The 20,564-nt window shown below is 45.2% G+C and overlaps 1 protein-coding gene across 1 annotated transcript in view; it reads right to left on the bottom strand.

Annotated features, from left to right (window-relative positions):
• Positions 1 to 19,679, bottom strand: part of CFB (complement factor B) — a 34,484-nt gene extending 14,805 nt beyond the window's left edge. Inside the window, exons 1-8 of the mRNA XM_063291237.1 lie at positions 19,571 to 19,679; positions 12,189 to 12,392; positions 10,610 to 10,795; positions 7,603 to 7,776; positions 5,545 to 5,628; positions 4,938 to 5,059; positions 3,408 to 3,546; positions 879 to 1,031 (exon numbers count right to left, since the gene is read on the bottom strand). Of these exons, the coding sequence (XP_063147307.1) occupies positions 879 to 1,031; positions 3,408 to 3,546; positions 4,938 to 5,059; positions 5,545 to 5,628; positions 7,603 to 7,776; positions 10,610 to 10,795; positions 12,189 to 12,392; positions 19,571 to 19,664 (1,156 nt within the window). The 5' untranslated portion in view covers positions 19,665 to 19,679. The remainder of the gene's footprint in view (positions 1 to 878; positions 1,032 to 3,407; positions 3,547 to 4,937; positions 5,060 to 5,544; positions 5,629 to 7,602; positions 7,777 to 10,609; positions 10,796 to 12,188; positions 12,393 to 19,570) is intronic.
• Positions 19,680 to 20,564: the final 885 nt, after the last annotated feature.

The raw sequence follows: 20,564 nt of genomic DNA, 5'->3' as shown, positions 1-20,564 counted from the left end.
GGCCCTCCGGTCGCCTACAGTATCTGCCCAGCTGATCTGATCCAGCAGGGTTGATGCCCGCGGAGTTCCTTCACTTAAACAATGCCCTCTCTCAGGGCCCTTCAGGGGCAACGTCTCTGCCGCAGTGCCTGCCTTCTGGACTCAGGCCACCCCTGAGTTCTGGAAGCTGCCTGCCCCCCCCCCAACTTGCTGGTATTTTGGAGAGCCTTGAAGAACTGGCTCTTCACCCGGGCCTTTGACGAGGACGGGTGAAACCCTTTCTGGTTAACGTGGATTTGTTCTGATGGTGGTCTGCTCAGGCCCACAACTAGGGTCTTTGTCACCCAGGGCAAACATGGATTCCACGCCCATTTTGGCACCCCCCAGCACTCATTTTGGCGCCCCCCCCAGCGTGGCGCCTGGGGCACATGCCCTGCTTGCCCCCCCCAGTTGTGGCCCTGGGTCTGCTTTGTGCCCTGCTTCGTATTACATTGTTCTGTGCGTTTGCATTTGTGAACTACCCAGAGTCAATGGGAGTTGGGTGGTATAAAATTTTCCTCCCTCCCTCCCTCCATCTCTTTCTCTCTCTTCTTTCTTTCTGTCTTAATCTCTCTTTTGCTTTCTCTCTTTCTTTCTTCTTTCTTTCGCTATCTCAATCTTTCTTTCTTCTCTCTCCTTTTTAATTCTGTCTGTCTGTCTGTCTGTCTGTCTCGATCTTCCTTTCTTTCCAGGCAGAGAAGTTGAAGACCTTGTGTAAAATGGTGTTTAATACCTGAAATGACTGCTGGCTCCTCTTACAATTTTTTTTTAAGGCAATCTAAAACGATGCTTTCTGAAACGACAAAACAAGAGCAACCGAAGGAACTCCAGAGTTTGCATATTCCTCTTGAATTGCTCACCATCAGTTATGAGGATAATGACATGATGTGTTGTGGAGGAGACAGGAGTGGGGTTCAGCCCCTGTCGCTTCTCTTCCTCATCCTGCAAAACCATCATCTGATAGACGGATTGGAGGCCTCCCCCGGTGTTGGATCCAGACCTCAGCGGATATACTGGAAAACAAAACTGCAAAGTTGAATGGGGCACTAGTTGGTGAGCCTTAATAAGTCCCAATAAGCCTAACGGGGGGTGGGGGGGGACACGAGATAAAAAAAGCATCTCTGCAGCTAACGTGCAATTCAGCCGTGATGAGTACATCACAAACTGTCATGAGATTTACAGCCACTCCTCGTTTAGCGACTAACTTGGTTAGCGACCACTTGCAAATACCACAGTAATAAACGGTACTAAAAAATTCATTTTCCAAGCAAAGCGCTCATTTGCAACCAAATTTCCGTGCCTGTCAACAAAAGCCTTCAGTGTGAAACTGATTAAGGTCTGGTCAGGTTCAGGCCCCAGCTGCAAGCCAGCCAGGAGGGTTCTAATCAGCTAATTAAGGTCACAGAGCTGAGTGTGTTAACTTGAGGTTAGCACTTTTTACAGAAGTGCTGGGCTGAGGAGAAAAGCAGGAAGAGCTAACTTGTTTTGGCAATTTCTTCACCTTGCAAGGGGGAAAATAGGGGGAAAAACCGGGTCAGGCACAGGACACTGTACACTGTTTCTCTGAAAGAGGCAGCAGCAACCAGCAATCTTCATAGCGTCTATTTGCTGGAACGGGTTGCGGTTACTAAATGAGGAGAGGGTGTATTCAGAACACTTGTCCATAGGGCAATGGTCGTTTTCTCTTTTTCTCCAAGTAGCATTGTTAGCTAATTGAATTGCAGAAAGCCCTGCAAAACACTGGGATGCTCGAGGGCCTAACTTTGCAGAGGAGAGACCTTGATTTGGAGAACTGTGCTCCCCTGGAAGTCGCCTTCTATTTAAAGACCCTCCCAGTCCAAACCTGGATTAAATGTAATGAAGCCCAAGGGGGAGAGAACAGGAGGTGCCCTGAAGCGGTTCAGCAGCAGCATTTGGTCAGCGGACGGAGGAGGGATCCAGTTACTGGCTCTTACAGTGAGGACATTTCCATTCAAGTCATAGCAGCTATGTCTAAGTTTGATCCTCCAGATTCAGTGTCTCTTAAACTTTTTTCTCTCAGGATCCTTTCCCGCTTTGAAAAATTATGATGGACACCAAAAGAGCTCTTCTTTGTATGGGTTAGATTTATCGATTTGGACCGTATTCAAAATTAAAATTGACACATTTGCTGCCACAACCACTTCTTAGGATTGTTTGATGGGATTTTAATATTGTATTATTTTTCAGCATAGGCAGGCAGATAATTTTGAATTTGCAGGCTCCTGAGGGGGGCTTAGGGGGCCCGCAGGGGTCCTCGGATCACACTTTTGAGCAACACTGCTCTAGGTTGACATTACCTCATAGGAACCGTATGCAAATCAATGGCCTGTTTTTACCACCTGCACTGAAGCTGTTAAGTAATCTCGGTTATTGTTTTACAACCATACGACATTTCAGGAACAGGTTGGGCTGGAAAGGTTTTATAGCATTTTAATGGATGCAACTTGTTATTAAAGTAAGGATGTTGATTGTTGAACCAATTTAAAGATTGATGCACACTATCCTGTCATAAACCTGGAATCTTTTTTCTTGTGCTTTCAAGTCAGTGTTGACTCCTGGCAACTGCCTGGACAAGTCACTACAATTTTCTTGGCAAGATTTCAGAAGTGGTTTGCCCTTGCCTCCTTCTTCCTAGGGCTGAGGGAGAGGGACTGGCCCAAGGTCACCCAGCTGGGTTTGTGGCTAAGGTGGGACTAGAACTCACAGTCTTCTGGTTTCTAGCCTGGTGCCTTAACCACTACACCAGACTGCTCTCAGAATATTATTGCAGTGTTGTTAATGTTATTAATTGGATTTCTATACAGGTAGACATCGCTTAATGACTGCCCTGTTTAGCGACCATTCAAAGTTACAATGGCACTGAAAGAGTAACTTTACAATCAGACCTCACATTTATGACCGTCGCAGCATCCCACAGTCATGTGATCGCCATTTGCATGCTTGACAGCCAGCTTCCGACAAGCAGAATCAATGGAGAAGCCAGCGGTAAAATCTCAAGTTTCAGTTGCATGATGTTTCACTTAATGACCAAATGGGAAGTGATGTCATAAGTCTGTCATGGTCATGTGATGTTTCACTTAGCGACTGCATCGCTTAGTGACAGAGTTGCTGGTCCCAATTGTGGTCACTGAGGACTACCGGTATTATGCATCCATGTTAAAGGGCTATGGACATTTCTGGAAATGATAGGTATAATTATTGTTTTTGTGTTGCGATCTTTGCATACCTCTGCGTGGGAAAATGCAATATTTTTTTCTACCTTCATACATGAAAGAAAGGCCTTTGGCAGCCATGTTGCAGAAACTCCAAGGCCTGTCTACTACGGCACAAATATCTTTATATTTCTTTCTTCTGCCCAGCATACTCACCATCACTGCTAATGGAACTCAGCTTTTCTATCACCCAGTCAGCATTACTACTCTGTGGATCAGTTGTACGCAGAATTGTTCTGCTGTCACGGGCAAAGATAACAATGCCATAATTGGCAAGGATGTCATAGCTGGAGATCTAAAAGAGAAAGCCAAGGTGTTAGGAGAAATCCATATATGAGAGAATAAATTCAACCTCTTTGATAAATTTTGCTTTAAGCTGCAAAAAAGCAAACGATCTAAGGTGTTTCGACTTAGAAATTCCTGGGTTGGGTTTGCAAGGCACCGGTGATTGAAAGGAGACTTAAAAGAACAGGTTAGGGATAGATCATCATGGAGAAAATCTATCTGTGTGGTCGCTAGGAGCTGAAAATGACTTGATGGCACATCATCATCATCATCATCACCATCACCTGAAAAACCAAGGGTCTCAGCAGATGCCCTTCAAGATAGGCAAGATCAATAAGCAGGAAACAATGGGATTTCTGGAATGACCTTTACTGCCGCTAGTGTATTGTAATAGAATCTTCAAAACCTGTCAGAGGTCGTCTTTACTACGACTTATACCTAACAAAATCAAGGCAGTGTCATTTTGAGTTTCTAATCCAGCTTTCCACTTTCCCAGGACTCAGTAATCCTCTACGAAGCTCCTCTCTTTCTAGGTTGGCGCTCCTCTCCCCAGGGGTCGGGCTGACATTCCATCTCAGCAGGCAGCTATCATGGCTTCCTTCACATGCGGTATTTGCTTCTATAGAACACCTGGCCAATCAGGCTCTGTACTTCGGCAGTGCACCATCGACACTGTAGGGCCAAGCGTACTTGGTCGGCTGCCTCCACGGATCTCTCCTTGCCCGCCTGTTCGTCTTGAGGAGCCCACACCAAAGAAACTGCTTTTGGTTTTATTATCTTTTGCCTTACTGCTGGGTACCACCTTGTGAGGGTTGTTATGTCTTTAAAAGTGGTACCATCATAATGAGAGTAACAATAATAAAAAACTCTGCAAGGGAGTCCAGGGAGGAAGGGGGTTTCAATAAAGTTGAAATGGGCGGTGATGAAATTTGATAGATAGATAAATACATAAATAAATCTTTTTGGCACCCGCTGCCTGGGCACCCCTAAGACTATGTGAGAAAAACACTGGCAAGCCATTTACTCCCTATCATCAACTGCTGCTCTGAACTTGACCCTTCCCAGTTTTGTCTGCGTTTTCTTTCAGGTCTTCTGACCCTCAGGCTCTGCCTTAGAATTTGTGCCTGTCTTTTATTCATTTCTTTTATAATTTATACCACGCTTCAGGACAGATGGATTCCATACATGCTTGTTGCCTACTTAGCAAGGCAATTTCTGCAGCTTGCCTCTTGGCAAAAAAGGCCCCTCCCCTTCTCCCCACAAGCTGTCTCCCTTCCCGCCACTTGCCACTAGAGCTTTCGAGGAGTATGCACAATCCTGGAGCATAGGCCTTGTGGTTCAAGCTGCTTTTGGTTTTGTTGAAGCAAACCAGGTCAAGGAAGCTTTCTGAATGGAACGTACCTTCTCGATTAACTTGGCCAACGCTTTCTCAGCCTTTGTGAATCTTGCTGTGCCAAAACTTCGTGAGTTGTCAAGGACAAAGTACACGTTAAGGGGGTCACTTCGGTTGTTAGCCGATGCTCCTGGTAGGAAGAAAATAATTAAACCCTAATTTTAATAACGGGCTACAAAAGGTGAGGGTGCAACCGTTTGAAAACGTGGGTCATGACAAAATTCCTGCCCTTTTGTACTTGCATCCTCATGTTAAATGCAAGTACGTAAGGCGTGGGGTTTGCGCCGAGACATTGTTGTGCTTTTTTTTTTCACCTGCTGTCCCTGCAGATGCCCGTGGAACACCCCTTGATTCTGCTTGGCATAAGATGGGGTGGAGGAAAACTGGCAAGCTTTCAAGATCCTTGCTCAGTCTGTTTCCTGACCTGGCCTGCCTCGCAAGGCTGACAGTAAGCCACCCATCAGACATGCCCAACAGTATCAGAATGTTCAACAAGTAGTTCTTCTACCGAGGATTAGAGAAAATGATATCTTTCCAGTTGAAGAACAGTGGAAAATGATGTGCCAGTCTGGTTTCCATCCCACCACGCTCGCAAAAACTTGGGGATATTACTACCTTGGCTGGCAGACACGGCAATGTCGGAGATGGATGGAAGGAACTTGGTGGAGATATCTTCTTTAGAGTCAAAGGTGAATGGGCCTGGGGAGGGAAAGAGGGAGACGGTGAACTTTTTGTTGTGTAGGGTTTGTTGAACATAGCTGGTCTTAATAACTCCAACAAAGGCTACAGATTGGATCCCTCACCTCTTGGGCCTGTAGACCCACTGGGATGTTCCAGAGCATCGTGAGCCATTTCCACAAAGCGGCTGGCCACGATAGAGACGGTCACTCATAAGACAGCTACTTATACTGTGCCACCTGGTACGTCAAAGGCAGAGTCAGGTTACTCTAGGGAAGTGTTTCTCAGCCTTGGCGACTTTAAGATGTATGTACTTCAGCTCCCAGAATTCCCCAGCCAGCATGACAATATTGAAAGATGCGGGGGGAAGACTCCTAATAGTAAGAGCAGCTCAACAGTGGAACCGTTTCCCCAGGAAGGCAGTGAGCTTCCTTTACTGGATGTGTTCAAGTGGGCATCTGACAGAAATGTTATAATTTGGATTCCTATACTAAGCAGGATTGGGACGCGGTGGCGCTGCGGGTTAAACCGTTGAGCTGTCGATCGGAAGGTCGGCGGTTCGAAACCGCGCGGCGGGGTGAGCTCCCGTTGCTAGTCCCAGCTCCTGCTCACCTAGCAGTTCGAAAACATGCAAATGTGAGTAGATCAATAGGTACCGCTTCGGCGGGAAGGTAACGGCGTTCTGAGTCGTCATGCTGGCCACATGACCCGGAAGTGTCTATGACAACGCCGGCTCCATGGCTTAGAAACGGAGATGAGCACCGCCCCCTAGAGTCGGACACGACTGGACTTTACGTCAAGGGAAACCTTTACCTTTACCTTATACTAAGCAGGAGGTTGTCCTTGATCATCTAAATAGCCATATACAGATAGTCTTCAACTTACGCCCACAACTGGGACCGGAATTTCCATTGTAAGTTGTTGCAGTTGTAAGTTGAATCACCATGTGATCGGACCCTATTTTATGACCATTTTTACAACAACTGTTAAGCGAATCACGGGTCATTAAGTGAATCTGGCTTCCGCAATGGGTGATTTTTGCCGGAAAATGGTAAAAAAACATTGCAAAACACAATCACTTGACTGCAGGACACTGCAACCAGTCATAAATGGGAACTGGTTGCCAAGTGCCCGAAATGTGATCATGTGACCGTAGGGGCAGGTTGTGACGTTTTGTGACGCTGAGAAGTGCTTTACAAGCCATAAAGCACCTGTTCCAAAGCTGTCGTAACTTCAGACCGTCGTTAAACAAACGAATGTAAGTTGAGGACTACCTGTAGAACTGTACGGTTCTATGGAACTGTAGGTTCTTTGATCTCCTGTGAGAGATAAGCTGCAAATGGCAGATACTCTTTCAGATATGCTCTTTTTCAGCTGTTGTTTTTAAGCCCAAAAAGGCTGTGAAGTTGACCACAGTAATACTCCCATGTTTTCTGTTACCCATCAGATTCCTAAGCAAGTCCAGGGTGCCAAATAATTTCTAGCAGAGAACCAAGTCACCTTTCTGCCTACTTTTCATACAGAACTTCAGCAGAGATATTCTTCCTGCTCCAGAGACCCACCTCATTTGCTTCTCTCCTTTTCTATTGAGAAAAAAATGGATGGGCTATTTCTGCCCACCGCTTCTGTCTTTTTTATTTTATTTTAATTTCCCCTTGCGTTCAGTGAACTTTACAGATAGGTTGCCGGTTTTTCTGGATCCTAACATTCATTGCCTCAAAGCATGACAACTAACCCATCTACTCACAACATTCTTCAGAATAACCATTTACTCTTGACACACATCTGCGAGGAACAACTTTAGCAGCTCCTAAACCCACGGTCGTATTATTTCAATTTACGGCAAACTGCCATAGTAAACTTCAACCGACATGGGGTAGAAAAAAATGGTAACAGTTGCATAAATAACGGCAAAAAAGGGGAACAGTGACAGTTCTAGGTCCACCTTGTCAGACTCCAAGCCCAAGTCTTTTCCACCCCACCCTCTTTGCTCACTTCGACATTCTGGTTCTGATCCACTCCAGGTTCCTACTTCTTGGCAAACTCGTTCCTTGGATCCAATGAGATACAACCCACTATTACACTGGTAGCGGACGGTGCTCCCTATCTGGTGCCTCACGCCAGTTCTTTGAGCACCAACTGGAATTCCTGGATCAGGACAATGGCCATCTAAGAAAAATATGGGGAAGGGGGGGAAATCACACTTATTTATTTATTTGCAAATCGTATTTTTGTATCACCAGACTCCAAGGACCCAGTGTGGTAAACAGTGAAACCCAAATCGTCAAACAAGACAATGCATCATCAGTGTCATACCAAGCATGATAAAATTCCTTGATAAATACAACACATCACTGATTATGAATTCTGTCATTCTAGACGGTGACCATCTTCACGCCGCACACTTAACTGGGTTACAGAAATCACCCATCTTTTACGTTCTCCTAGGACCCCAGAGCATAAACCAGCAAAAAGGTCTTGTATGCCTTCCCCACCACTTTGCAAAGTCAACACCTACCAAGTTCAGTAAAGCATTTCTTTAAATGATCCAGGTAGGCATGTTTTGTGACCCCAGCAACTGTGGGTATAACTATGCCTTCTTATACAGGTAAGTGTATGGGTGTAGGGTGAAAAGGTAGCGTGGAGTTTACACCTAGGAAACAGCTGCTAATTATTAAAATTCAAAGATCGAGCCCGATTCTCCACTCTGTCTATTATCCTGTCTCCCTGCTGGAGTTAGGATTCCCAAGCCATCTCTTGAATAATGTCCCCTGCTTAGCTTGCCAAGAAACTGAGCTTATGTAACAGATCCTCTGCCAATCTCCAGTGCAGTTCTTGCAAATACATGGGATAATAGTCTGATCTGTCATTTATGGTTTCTTTCCATATTTCATTTTTGTAACCCGTCAAGTCTGCTAAATTAGAGATTGGCATTTTCTCCAAACAGCTGCATTTGCTTGGAATTTTGCACAATCTACACAGAGTTTCCTGACAATTGTCCTTAATATTAAACATTTCTGTACTTCATTTTAACAAATACAGGTAGTCCTCAAGTTATGACCACAATAGGGACTGGAAAATTCGTTGTTAAGTGGTTGTGGTTGTTAAGCAAGGCATCACGTGACCACACTGTTTTACAACCTTTTTTGCCATGGTTGTTAAGTGAATCATGTGGTTGTTACGTGAATCCGGCTTCCCCCACTGACTTTGCTTGTTGGAAGCCAGCTGGGAAGGTCGCAAATGGCGATCATGTGACCCCAGGATACTGCGACTGTTGTAAATTACATGCCAGTTGCCAAGCACCTGAATTTTGATCACATGACTGTGGGGATGCTACAATGGTTGTAAGTGCAAGGACTGGTCATAAGGCAGTTTTTTCAGCACCATTGTAACTTCGAACAGTTGCTAAACAAATGGTTGTAAATTGAGGAGTACCTGTATATGCATTTTGGATAAGCTTATCTCTAAAATTTTGCCATTACCTTCCCCGGTCGTAATTACCTTTCCCCCAGCAAGTTGGGTACTCATTTTACCGACCTCAGAAGGATGGAAGTCTGAGTCGACCTGAGCTGGCTATCCGAGAATCCAGCTTCCACTGGGATCGAACTCGGGTCATGGGGAGAGTTTCGGTCACAATACTGCCGCCTGCCACTCTGTGCCACACGAGACTGTTAGGAAAGGTCCCTGAGTCATTTTCTGACTCTTTGGGGGACGCCGCTTTTGCGACGTTTTCTCGGCAGACTATAGAGCAGGGTGGTTTGCCATTGCCTTCCCCAGTGATATCTAAAACACTCTTTTTTTTTCAAAAATGAAAGAACTGCCTTGCAATATTTGAGAAACTTCAAGTCCTGAAGAATAACTGAGCTTCGATTTGTGCCCTCGAGTCAAGCTTGACTCGGATTCAGAGGATCCATACCCCAAGGGACCTGCCCTAGGGATGCTGGATGAATGTCAGATTCAGGAATGGGCAAACAATCGAGAGTCTGATAATGACTCCGCTGGTAATAATCCAGAGCAGCTGTCGCCTTGGACATAGGATGAAAATGCTGATCCTGGGCAACAGCTGATGGTGCCTATGCACTGGCATAAATGGTTCCCACCCAGTGGTGGCTCTATATAAAGCTGGCAAATCTCCACCAGGATCAACTAATCCAATCTGGATTCCATGCATTCATGCCCTGAATCTTGTGTGTATCTGAATCTCTGAATCTCTCACCTTGGACTGGCTGACAACCTTCCTGGGATATCTGAAGCTGAGATGATGATGGGATTATGCTATCTCTTTGCTGGTTTACTTTGGTCTCTTTCTCAAGCAAGCTCTCGTGCTTCTGCCAGCATTGTTGGGAACGTGGGCCCTTGGTGCCTGTCACCGCTTGCTACTCATGAGTAAGCTGTCCTTGGTCTCCTGCAAGCGTTACTTGAATGTGCATGCTTGGTGCACACCAGCTCACTCCTTCTCACCGCCTGCTACTTGTGAGTAAACTCCTCGCCACTCTACCTCAGCGTGTGTGCTGAGTCTGAAACAGGACAACTAGTTTGAAAAAGCAGTTGGTGTTCCAACGTGAACTAAAACTCTGGACTTTGAAAGGCTGTTGGCAGCTGTTTCTTATGAGAGATTCATCTCTAGGTGAGACTACAACTTACACCCTCCTCAGCTAGCATGTCCATTTGGAAGGTACAAAGTAAGGAGGGAAAGCTTATCTTCACAGACATCTGAGGGCGAGGTCAAAAGCAGCAAGATGGCGGACAGCGTCAAAAGCAGCAAGATGGCGGACAGCGTCAAAAGCGGCAAGATGGTGGACAGCGTCAAAAGCAGCAAGATGGCGAGCAGTGATACAAGGCCCGACCCTCTGGCTTATCCAGCAGCAAAATTTGTAGGAACCTGCCAAGAATACTGCAAGCAGAGGGAAACAACAAATTCAAACCAGCCACTACCATGTACACATTCCCCAAGTGGAAGAAACTGTAGATTTTGATGATCACAAATGATAGTCAGACTCACTTCCATCATCACATATGGCTGTTTCACCACTCCATTTCCCACTGGGGAGACAGGTACGTATCTGGGACCCATGCAGGTTGAATCCACCGTAGCAACTAAACCTCAATTCCTGGCCTACATTGTAATAGCGCTGGTGGGGCTCATAGTCACCATATTCAAATTGTACAGGCTTGACACAATAGACATCTGGATGGAAGAGAAAATAAAGTAAATCAAATCAGTAAACCTGTCTGCATATTTTATCTATCCATTCCCTGCTCCACCTCCTTCCAGTTCCACCATTCACAATCATTCCAGCCTTGCTCATCTGAGACCATCGCAATTGTGAAGCCACAATTAATTCCACAGGCTGCGACACGCCTAGAAGGAACAGGGAAGGAAGCGATGATAGGAATGTTAGACGTTCTTTCTAACACAAACACTACTATTCCCCTTCATGGCCTGCTTTTTGTACTGAATTCTATGAAGCTGAAGACCATCTCAGTTCCGGGTCCCAATGATGGCCTGACTCCAGATGCTTTTTAAAGTAACCATCAAAAGTGATGGGCACCAGGATGTGATGCATCTCAGCTCTTCCTTTGTGCATGGAAGGTCACCAAATGTTTACTTCCTCCCCTGCCTCATTCTTAGGCTCTTTAATTGCAGAGCTCAGTGAATGACAAGTGAAACCAATCAACCAACCAAAACAAAAAAAATTGGGAGTGCAGAATGGATCTGTTCAGCGCTTCAGCCAACCTCTTCCTCCTCCAAGATGCTTCTACTTCCTCATTTCCCATTCTTTCATGTCCTTCCCAGCACACAACTGGCTGCCTGTTGTACACAGAATTCCACTTGGGCCATTTGGTAGAAGAGCTTGTTATATACGGTCAGTCACACCTTGGTCACTTCCCGTTTGGATTACTGCAACACACTCTACATGGGCTGCCCTTGAAGGCCACCTGGAAGTTACAACTGGTCCAGAATGCCTTGGTATGCACAGTATTGAGTATCCCAAGGTTCGCCCATATTACACTCCTGTTGTGTGAGCTGCACTGGCTCCCACGTTTCTTCTGGGTACAATTCAAGGTGCTGGTTATTACCTTTAAAACCCTATGCGGCCCGGGACCAGGTTATCTGCAGGACCTCTCCTGGAGGACATCTGTTGGTATCACCAGAGCAGATAGGGTGGGCACACTCCAGGTCCTTTCCCTTAAACACTCCCATCTTGTGGGTCTTCGGAAGTGTGCCTTTTCCATTGCAGCCCCTGCCTCTGTGGCGCCAGGTTTTCTGTCTTTAGTTTTATTGCTGTTAGTTTTATTCTGTTTTATATCGTTTTATAGGTTGTAAGCCGCCGAGAGTTGTTTGTAAGATGGGCGGCTTTATAAATGTTTTAAACAAACAAACAAACAAAAGCAATACTCCACCCCAATACGTATTTTTGCACTTTGATCAACCTTGAACTGCCAGTGACTCCCACAGGTCTTTGTACAGTTACAAAAGCCATCTGGTGGAAGACACTGGACTTGGGTGGTGATAATGTATGAGAGGAAGAGGGGAGATGTCACACTATGCCTCTCTTTTGTAAAATGAACCAGTGTACCTTTACACACTGCCTGCTGGATAATGTTTCTCTTGTCGGTCATGGGGCTCCATTGGCTGTCACGATTACAAGACCGGAATTGTGTCGGATATGGATATTGTCCCTGAGGACAGTCATACATCAGTTCGATTCCATTTTGCAGCAGAGTATAAGTGCCTCCTATAATCTCAGCAGCTTTGGGATCACAGGCACCATCAACTGTATCTAGAAAGAAAGTACAGTAGAAAGTTGAAAGGGTAGTACAGTGGTGAAAATGTTAGATTGGTCCTGGGGAAACCCAAATTCAGGTCCACACTTGATCCTGGAGCTCCTTGGGATATTTACATTTTTGTTTTAATTATCAGGCAGGAAGGAACATTACAGAAACTGGAGGTAAGGGGGACAATGCCTCTGAATTCCAGTCCTGGAAGGATACCCTCACTCTCGCTTTTTATTTATTTATATTACGTTTATTGTTTTAAGTGTTTTAATGGTGGTGATATTGTTTTAACTGTTGTGGTACACCACCCAGAGTTATAATCAGTGAGATGGGTGGCCATAGAAATTGGCTAAATAAACCAACAAAGAAATCAATAAAATACCCCAGCAAAGAATGGTTCAGAATCTGAAAAGACTGGGAGAATTCATGCTTTTCACTGAAGGCGGTGAGGTGTCAAAAAAGTCCAGTGTGCAACTGAAGCCTCTCCCAGAATTTGATTGTAGTCATGGCTACCATCTGGACTTTTTTGACCCCCCATGCAAATGCCCCGGGAAGGCAGGAAATGGACCAATTCAAAGGACTTAGTTCAAATATTTTGGATTTCCACATAGATGCCAGTTTACCAGGCCTTTTACTTCAATGTGTCAGAATACTTTTTTTATATGTTTACAATAAGGACAGATTGAATGGGAAAGATAGTAATGCTGGTCCCTGTCAGGAGCTGGTTCCTGTGAGAATAAACAAGTGAGTATATCATGTAGCAAAAACTATGTAGAGGAAAACATATGTATAAAAAAATACATGTATAGGAAAGATAAAATGCCCATTGTCTAGCTGTAGATAGAGAGACATCTCCTTAACCACCAATAAGGAAGTTTGCCATAATTTATGATAAGGAAACATCCATTTTAACAGAATATGACAGGAGGATGTTCATGTTAGAAGGAAGATGATCATGCTGATAGAGCTGAAACATTTCGTTCTATTAATAAGGATTGGCTAAATTTTAAACTAAAAGACCTATAAAAAGGATGAAGCCCATCCAAAAACAACTTTGGGTGAATAAACATTCTTTGACCTCCATTGATTGTCTGGTTTGCTTTAGTCCTGGCTTGGGACACAAACAAAGGAGTTTCATCCTTTTGACAAATGGATAAATGCATAAATGAATGCATACAGGTAGTCCTTGCTTAATGACCATAATTGGGGCTAGAGTTTTAGTTGCTAAGCAAAGTAGTCATTAAGTGAATCCAGCCCGATTTTATGACTCTTTTGCAGTGGTTGTTAAGCAAATCACTGCAAGTGTTAAGCAAACCACATGGACGTTAAGTGAATCATGCATTGAATCATGCATTGAAGTTCCCCATTGATTTTGCTTGCCAGAAGCTGGCCGGGAAGGTCAAAAATGGCAATCACGTGACCATAGGACGCTGTGATGGTCTTAAATGCGAACTGGTTGCCAAGTGCCCAAATTGCAATCATGTGACCAGGGGATGCTATGACGGTCATAAGTGTGAGGATCGATTGTAAGTTGGTTTTTTCAGCACCGTCGTAAGTCTGAACCATCACTAAATGAATGGTTGTTCAGTGAGGACTGCCTGTAAATGAAAATGGGTCCACAGGCCTCACCAAAAAAAAGCTGGGAAGCAATGGAAAGAAGATTAGATCAAGAGATCGAAGGATGTAAGTGAGGCTGGGAAATTTGTCTTGCGGTTGCCAAGATTCTGAATTGACCCCAAGACTAGCATTAAAGATCCGTTCCTGAAGTTTGTGTAGTTCTTGCTTCCTAGACCTTGCCTAGCTATGTGGGGCTTGACAGGGAAAATCTCCCTTGCACATAACACTATGGTTTAGGAAAATAATCTCCCATCAGCATAATTGTATGCTGATGGGAGATTATAATCACAATCATGATTGTGATTGTATATAGCAGATCACTGGGATAGTGCAGTGTTTCTCAGTTCTCCAGCCAGCATGCCAGCTGAGGAATTCTGGGAGTTGAAATCCATGCATCTTAATGTTGCTAAGATTGAGAAACACTGGGATAACGTATTAATGTATATAAGCATATTTATGGGCAAATCTTTAAATGTTAAAGATATTAATGTAAAGTTGGGCTATATACTAAAGCTTTGGAAACTGACTGCTTATCGGGAACTATGGTTATACAGGTAGTCCTTGACCTATGATTGTTTGTTCAGCAACCGTTCAAAGTTACGACAGGGCTGAACGAATGGTGGTTACAACCGGTCCTTGGAGTTCTGGCCATCCCAGCATCCTGGCGGTCATGTGATCATGATCTAGTTGCTTGGCAACCGGTATGCGCCATTTGCAACCTTCCCTGCCAGCTTCCCCAGAAAGTCAATGGGGAAGCTGGCAGGGAAGGTCGCAAGTCACTGGGGTGAGTCTCCCCCACCCATGCACCTCCCCTAGCTCCTCTGCACTCATGCCATGCTGGCCACTTGCGCACACCCGCGCACCCTCCTCGACCTGCATCCCTCACACCCTTGCGCACCCTCCTCAACCCGCGCCATGCCTCTCGTGTACACTTGTGCACCCTCCCCGACCCGTACCACACCCTCACACACCCTCCCTAACCTGCGCTGCACCTCTCATGCACCCCCTTGACACTTACACACCCTCCCTGACCTGTGCCACACCTCTTGCACACCCTCCCTGGCCCTTCCCACACCCCTGTGCACCCCCTCACTCTATTCCCCATCCGTCAACAGCCACTTATCTGCCTGCTGTCCCGGGACTTGCAACTTCCTCCCAGCTTCCCCAGAGACTTTGGTTGTGGGAAGCCGTCAGGAAGTTGTCTTGCCTAATGACTGTGGGATCCAATTAACGACAACCACCAGGACTGCAGGGATTGCTGTCTTAAGTAATGCAGTCACGCTTTATGACTGCATCACTTAGCGATGGAAATTCCAGTCCCAATTGCCACCGCAAGTTGAGGACTACCTGTATCATGCATGGGGGGCTAAAAGAATCATACTGAAAAGCTGGAAATGTGATATTATTTCAGATGTCAAAGAATGATTGTCAGAAATGTGTGATCTCTTCGTTTTGGAAAAGGCAAGATTTTCTACTGATCAAAGGATGCAGCAATGTGTGTTACTATGGCAGAGATGTTGTATTCTACAATAATATTTAGTACTGTACTATTCCATATTACAGTAGTGAATTCATTTATAAACCAGTCACTACTGATAAGTATAAAATATAAGGTAGGGTGATTTTTTTCCCCTCTTCTCTTTTAGTTTGTATTTTTAGTTGGTTTGTGTTTGCCTTTAAAAAAAATTTTAAGATGAAAGATTGTTTTGTTAACTGGTATGCATAAAATAAATAAATAAGAAGGAAAAAGAGATTATATGTAGCAAATGTTTGATTACATGGCAAATGTTCTAAAAGAAGCTATCTAGTCCAAGCTGGCAGCTCTTTCGTCTTCTTCTACTGACTTGACTCACTTCCCTGCCAAGACAGATTTCACAATGTCGATAAGTTTTCAGATTGGGAAATTCCACAGCCAAAGAGAGAACATCAGGAGCATCAGGGACCTTCATGTGTGTAATGTTTAATCGAGACTCTTGTAATGAAATATTCTTCTATCAATTCAAAAACAGATCTCTGCAGGGATGAGTAATGGGACCTCAAAGGGCTTGGGACTCTGATTGTCTGTCCACCAGCAAGATAATTCTGAAAACAGACCTGAATGAGACCAAAGTTGGGGTGGGGGAGAACCCAGCAAAAGAAAGAGTTTGAAAATGAGCTGGATCTGGCCAGGCCTTGCAAAGAGAAAAAATCCAGGAAACATGTTCCTCAATGCATCCCTACGGGAGAGGCAGCTGGGCAGAGGGTCAGAATGTTGGCAGTACCACCATTCTTAAGCCTGCCTCCTTCCTGGTCATGGGACCCACATTGTCATGTCTGCAGGATGCCCTGGGCTACCACAGAGAGTACAGAAGATGACCTTGATGGATGTCAGACTTACCAGGTAGACCAGACAGGAAACATGACTAGATAAGCTAATTCTACTTTATTGTAGAGCTACATTAACAGACAGGCCCGCAACTAGGGTCTGTGTCATCCGGGGCAAACATGGATTCCGTGCCCATTTTGGTGACTGCCCCAGCGCTCATTTGGCACCCCCCCCCCCGTGCTCACTTTGGCACCCCCCCCCAGCGCGGCGCCCAGGGCACATGCCCCGCTTGCCCCCCCCAGTTGCAGCCCTGTTAACAGAATCTTGCAAGTCTGAAAGTACAATTCTCCCACCGTCTCCTTTACAGCCCCAGAAACAAGGGAGGGTCCCTTCTGAGCCTCTTGCCCCGCCCATTACCCAGCCGCGGGCTATGCCGTCTCTTATCCGTCCTTTCCCTAGGCAGTGTCTCTTCACCCCGTCTCCCAAGGTCTTTCCCACACACCATTACAAGGGAAATGTGCAAGGACTGTTACCTAGGCAAAAGGGGCTGAAACATTTTTTTAAGTCTAGAGTAACAAGATAACATTTGGAAGTGATGCAGGCAGACACCTTCCTGATAACTGGAGTATAAGCGGGAGGAGGTTCAGCACAATCAGATTTGCAAGGTTCTATTATTATAGCCGATCTCAATAAAAGGAGATTTAGCCTTCCTGTGGAGTTGATTCCTTGGTCTGGTCTACCTAGTGGGACTGACAGCTACCCACAAACATATACAGAGACAACAGAAAGGACACAGGCACAGCAGCAACCTGACTAGACTGTCACACATACACTGAGGCAATACAGTGGATGTACATATCCTGGTGAGTTCCTGGGGGAAAAATGCACAAATGCTCACAAACACACACAGAGAACACTTATTTCATTACACAGAATAAAATGCAAGTACCTCCTACAACTGCTGCTGATAAAGAGAGGGGAAGGAATGTCCACAGCCTGTTTTCAACTTTTTCAATATTTTCATTTCCCTCCACCTCAAAAAATACTGATCAAAATTTGGGTTCCCACCCTTTTCGGACCATTCCGGTTCAAAATTGCCTCTCTGCTCCATGAACAGAGCCAATTCAAAGTAGAGCAATCTTTGAGTACAACAGTCCTTGAAACATCTCTGAAGTATTACAGTGCTTTTACAGAATTAGCCAATAGAAATGCTTTATAAATTAGCCAATAGAAGTGCTTTTATAAATTAGCCAATTGCCTCCAGTTGCAATTTGGCAACTCAAAATGTTGAGGGCGTGTCAAATTAAAATTGTACCATCTGATTGAAGATTTGATACCCTTCCAATTGAGCAGTCTATAATTTAAAATGGTCCCTCCCCTGATGCTTGCAGCTGGAAAGACACAATATAAAAGGAAGAGACACTGGGAGGGAGGAGGAAGAAAGCAGAACTGGGCTCAAGTTTTACTTGCAAAGTCCTTACAGCGGTCAGCTGGTTAGAAAAACAGGAGACTAAACTTGATTACCTTCTCAGCTAAGCTGATGGCGTGACCATCTCTTTTGCCGTCTATTGTAGTCTCCTGTAGTGGAGAGAGTCCCCAACTTTGGTCCTATCTGAAATACTGCAGGTATGTTATGGGCGCTCTTACAAAATGGCTGCCACAGTGCCAATTCCCAAACCATCATTTACTAGAAAGCAAATCAAGCTTTTTGGGCTGCATCCACTCAATGATTTATTTTCTAAGAATGCGGGTCTACTTGGGTCTTCCAAAGGTTGATCAAAATACAGTTTATGCTTGGAGGCAATGCTTTGACAGCAGGCTTCCTTCCCATTCGTTTTTAAAAAAAATTAAAATAATGTAAGAGAACAAAATTACGAGAGCCAGTTTGGTGTAGCGCTTAAGGCACCAGGCTAGAAACCAGGAGGCCATGAATTCTAGTTCCGCCTTGGGCACAAAACCAGCTGGGAGACCTTGGGCCAGTCCCTCTCTCTCAGCCCTAGGAAGGAGGCAACAGCAAACCACTTCTGAAAAAAACTTGCCAAGAAAACTGCAGGGACTTGTCCAGGCAGTCTCTGAGAATCCGACACGACTGAATGGATAAAAAAAAAAAGAATAAAATTAGGTAGAGCAGGGAATTTGCTGGATGCCAGTTAATGTATCGGCATGTTCATGGTCACCTGAGGTATCACCTGGGTACCCAGAACATCATTGCTGTTGGCATCATCATCACCATTAGTATTAGCCCACCTTTCCTCTTCTTCTGCCGCTTTTCTTCCAGCAGCATAAGGCAACTTCCATGGGATCTCTTTTCATGGTATCCCCAGAAAAGAACCCTGCAAGGTAGGCTGAGCTGAGAGAGTGCCTAGCTCCATATCCCTGAATGAGTTTCCATAGCTGAGGTAGACTTCAACCTGATTTGCCCCAGCCCTCGATCCACCACCCTATTTCCGTGCAAACAGAGGTGAACCCGTTGCCTATTCCCCATGAACTATAAACAATGACTGAAGGGAAATAGAAAACATCAAAACGGAATATAGAACGTTGTCCAAGGGGAGACAACAGTTTTTTGAAAACTGTTTTGAGAGGAAACCCTTTCAATACAGTTAAGGACGATAGAAGTGAAGCTTTCGTTCTTTCAGCCAAGAAGCTCAGCTGACTCTTAGTAAGCAGGGTGCTATTGTTGTCCCAGCACCTCTGGGTTCTTTAAAACGGGGCATGCTTCACCAATTCACAGGCAAGGCGGGAATCTCTTTTATAGCTTTATTCTGCAGAAGGAAGGGCCCCCGTGACTTAGTTCCATAAGCGTGCTGAGCTTGCAAATCAACACAGCTTTTATGCAGGTTTAGAAGAAAGAGGTACATGATTATTGGCCAAGAATCATTATTCACACCCGTGGGTGGGCGCTCCCAAAAGGTGGGCACTTTCTCTGTTGCTGGGGAGAGAGAGAGGAGCTGGCTGTTATCTATCTGTTCCCATTGTGTGCACGATGGGCCACACCCCCCTCCCTTCCTTCTCCATTTGGGGGGGAGCGGGGGCTCACTGCCTTCCTCTGCTTGCACCTGGCAGAGAACACACACCCAGGAAGTCTTATCTGTTAGCCTTTGAAAACGTTCAAAGCAAATGGGTTCGGACCATTAGGCAGCTGGTTTCTGCTGCCTTCTTCAAATTAACCCTAAAATCACCATTCCACCAATATTCTAAAGTGACCCCATCTCAGCTTTGGGGCGACTTTGCAGCTGGCTCTGGAATGTCACAGCCTACCTTCACTCAGCACCCCCAGCAGGAGGAGGAGGTGGAGAAACGGGCCAAGGCGCTGCATTCCTGCTTCTGTTCTTTCCCCTGCTCCTTTTTTCATTCGAGCAGGGGGAATGCAGTCCGGCTACCCTGTTTATAAAAGGGTTGGCCTTCTCCCAATCACGTGGTAGGCTAACCCCTCCCTGAGAAAGCAAGCCGCTTTGTTCTGGGAAATAGTAAACTCGATCCATTTACTGTAGGCCGACCTAAGGTAACAAATGGTCAGCCAAGAGCTGAATTCTTGCTTACGGTAAATCAGTGTTTCTCAACCTTGGCAGCTTGAAGACCTGTGGACTTCAACTCCCAGAATTCCCCAGCCAGATCGCCAAGGTTGAGAAATACTGTCTTAAATTATCGGTTATTTTAGGCATTTGTGCAAAAGGTGCGAGTCAGACAGACATTTTAATCTTTAAAAGCCCCAAATCCTCCCTCAATCGGCCTTACCCAGTTCTGCCAGGCTAGGCAAACCTCACTGGCACTTACCTGCATTCAGATCTGGTTTTAAAGTCCCTACGAAATCTCCCTGGGGTAGGTTTGCTTTGTGCTATGGCACCAGTCAAAGGCAGGGAGACCTGCCCCTTTTTTGCAATTGGGATTTTTATTATAAAAATAAAGATCTTTACGAACCAAACAAGAGACTTCAGTTAAAAATAAAGGATGTTGTTTCTCTTCTGTCTAGAAATGATGTACACTCGCTGTTTCCTATCGCTGTTTCTTTTATATCTACTGTATCTTATCTTCTGTTATCTTTTCTATTATTTATAGTTCCAAAGCCTATACAGGTAGTCCTTGGTGAACGACCACTTGTTCAGCCATTATTCAAAGTTACGACGGCACTGAACGAAGAGACTTACGACTGGTCCTCATAGATGTGGCTGTTGCAGCATCCCCCTGGTCATGCAATCGTGATTCAGGTGCTCGGCAACTGGCTTGCAATTATGACATCGCAGCATCCCACGGT

This window comes from Candoia aspera, chromosome 2, assembly GCF_035149785.1.
Source record: "Candoia aspera isolate rCanAsp1 chromosome 2, rCanAsp1.hap2, whole genome shotgun sequence".
Taxonomy (NCBI): Eukaryota; Metazoa; Chordata; class Lepidosauria; order Squamata; family Boidae; genus Candoia; species Candoia aspera.
This window is presented reverse-complemented; position numbering and strand designations above follow the sequence as displayed.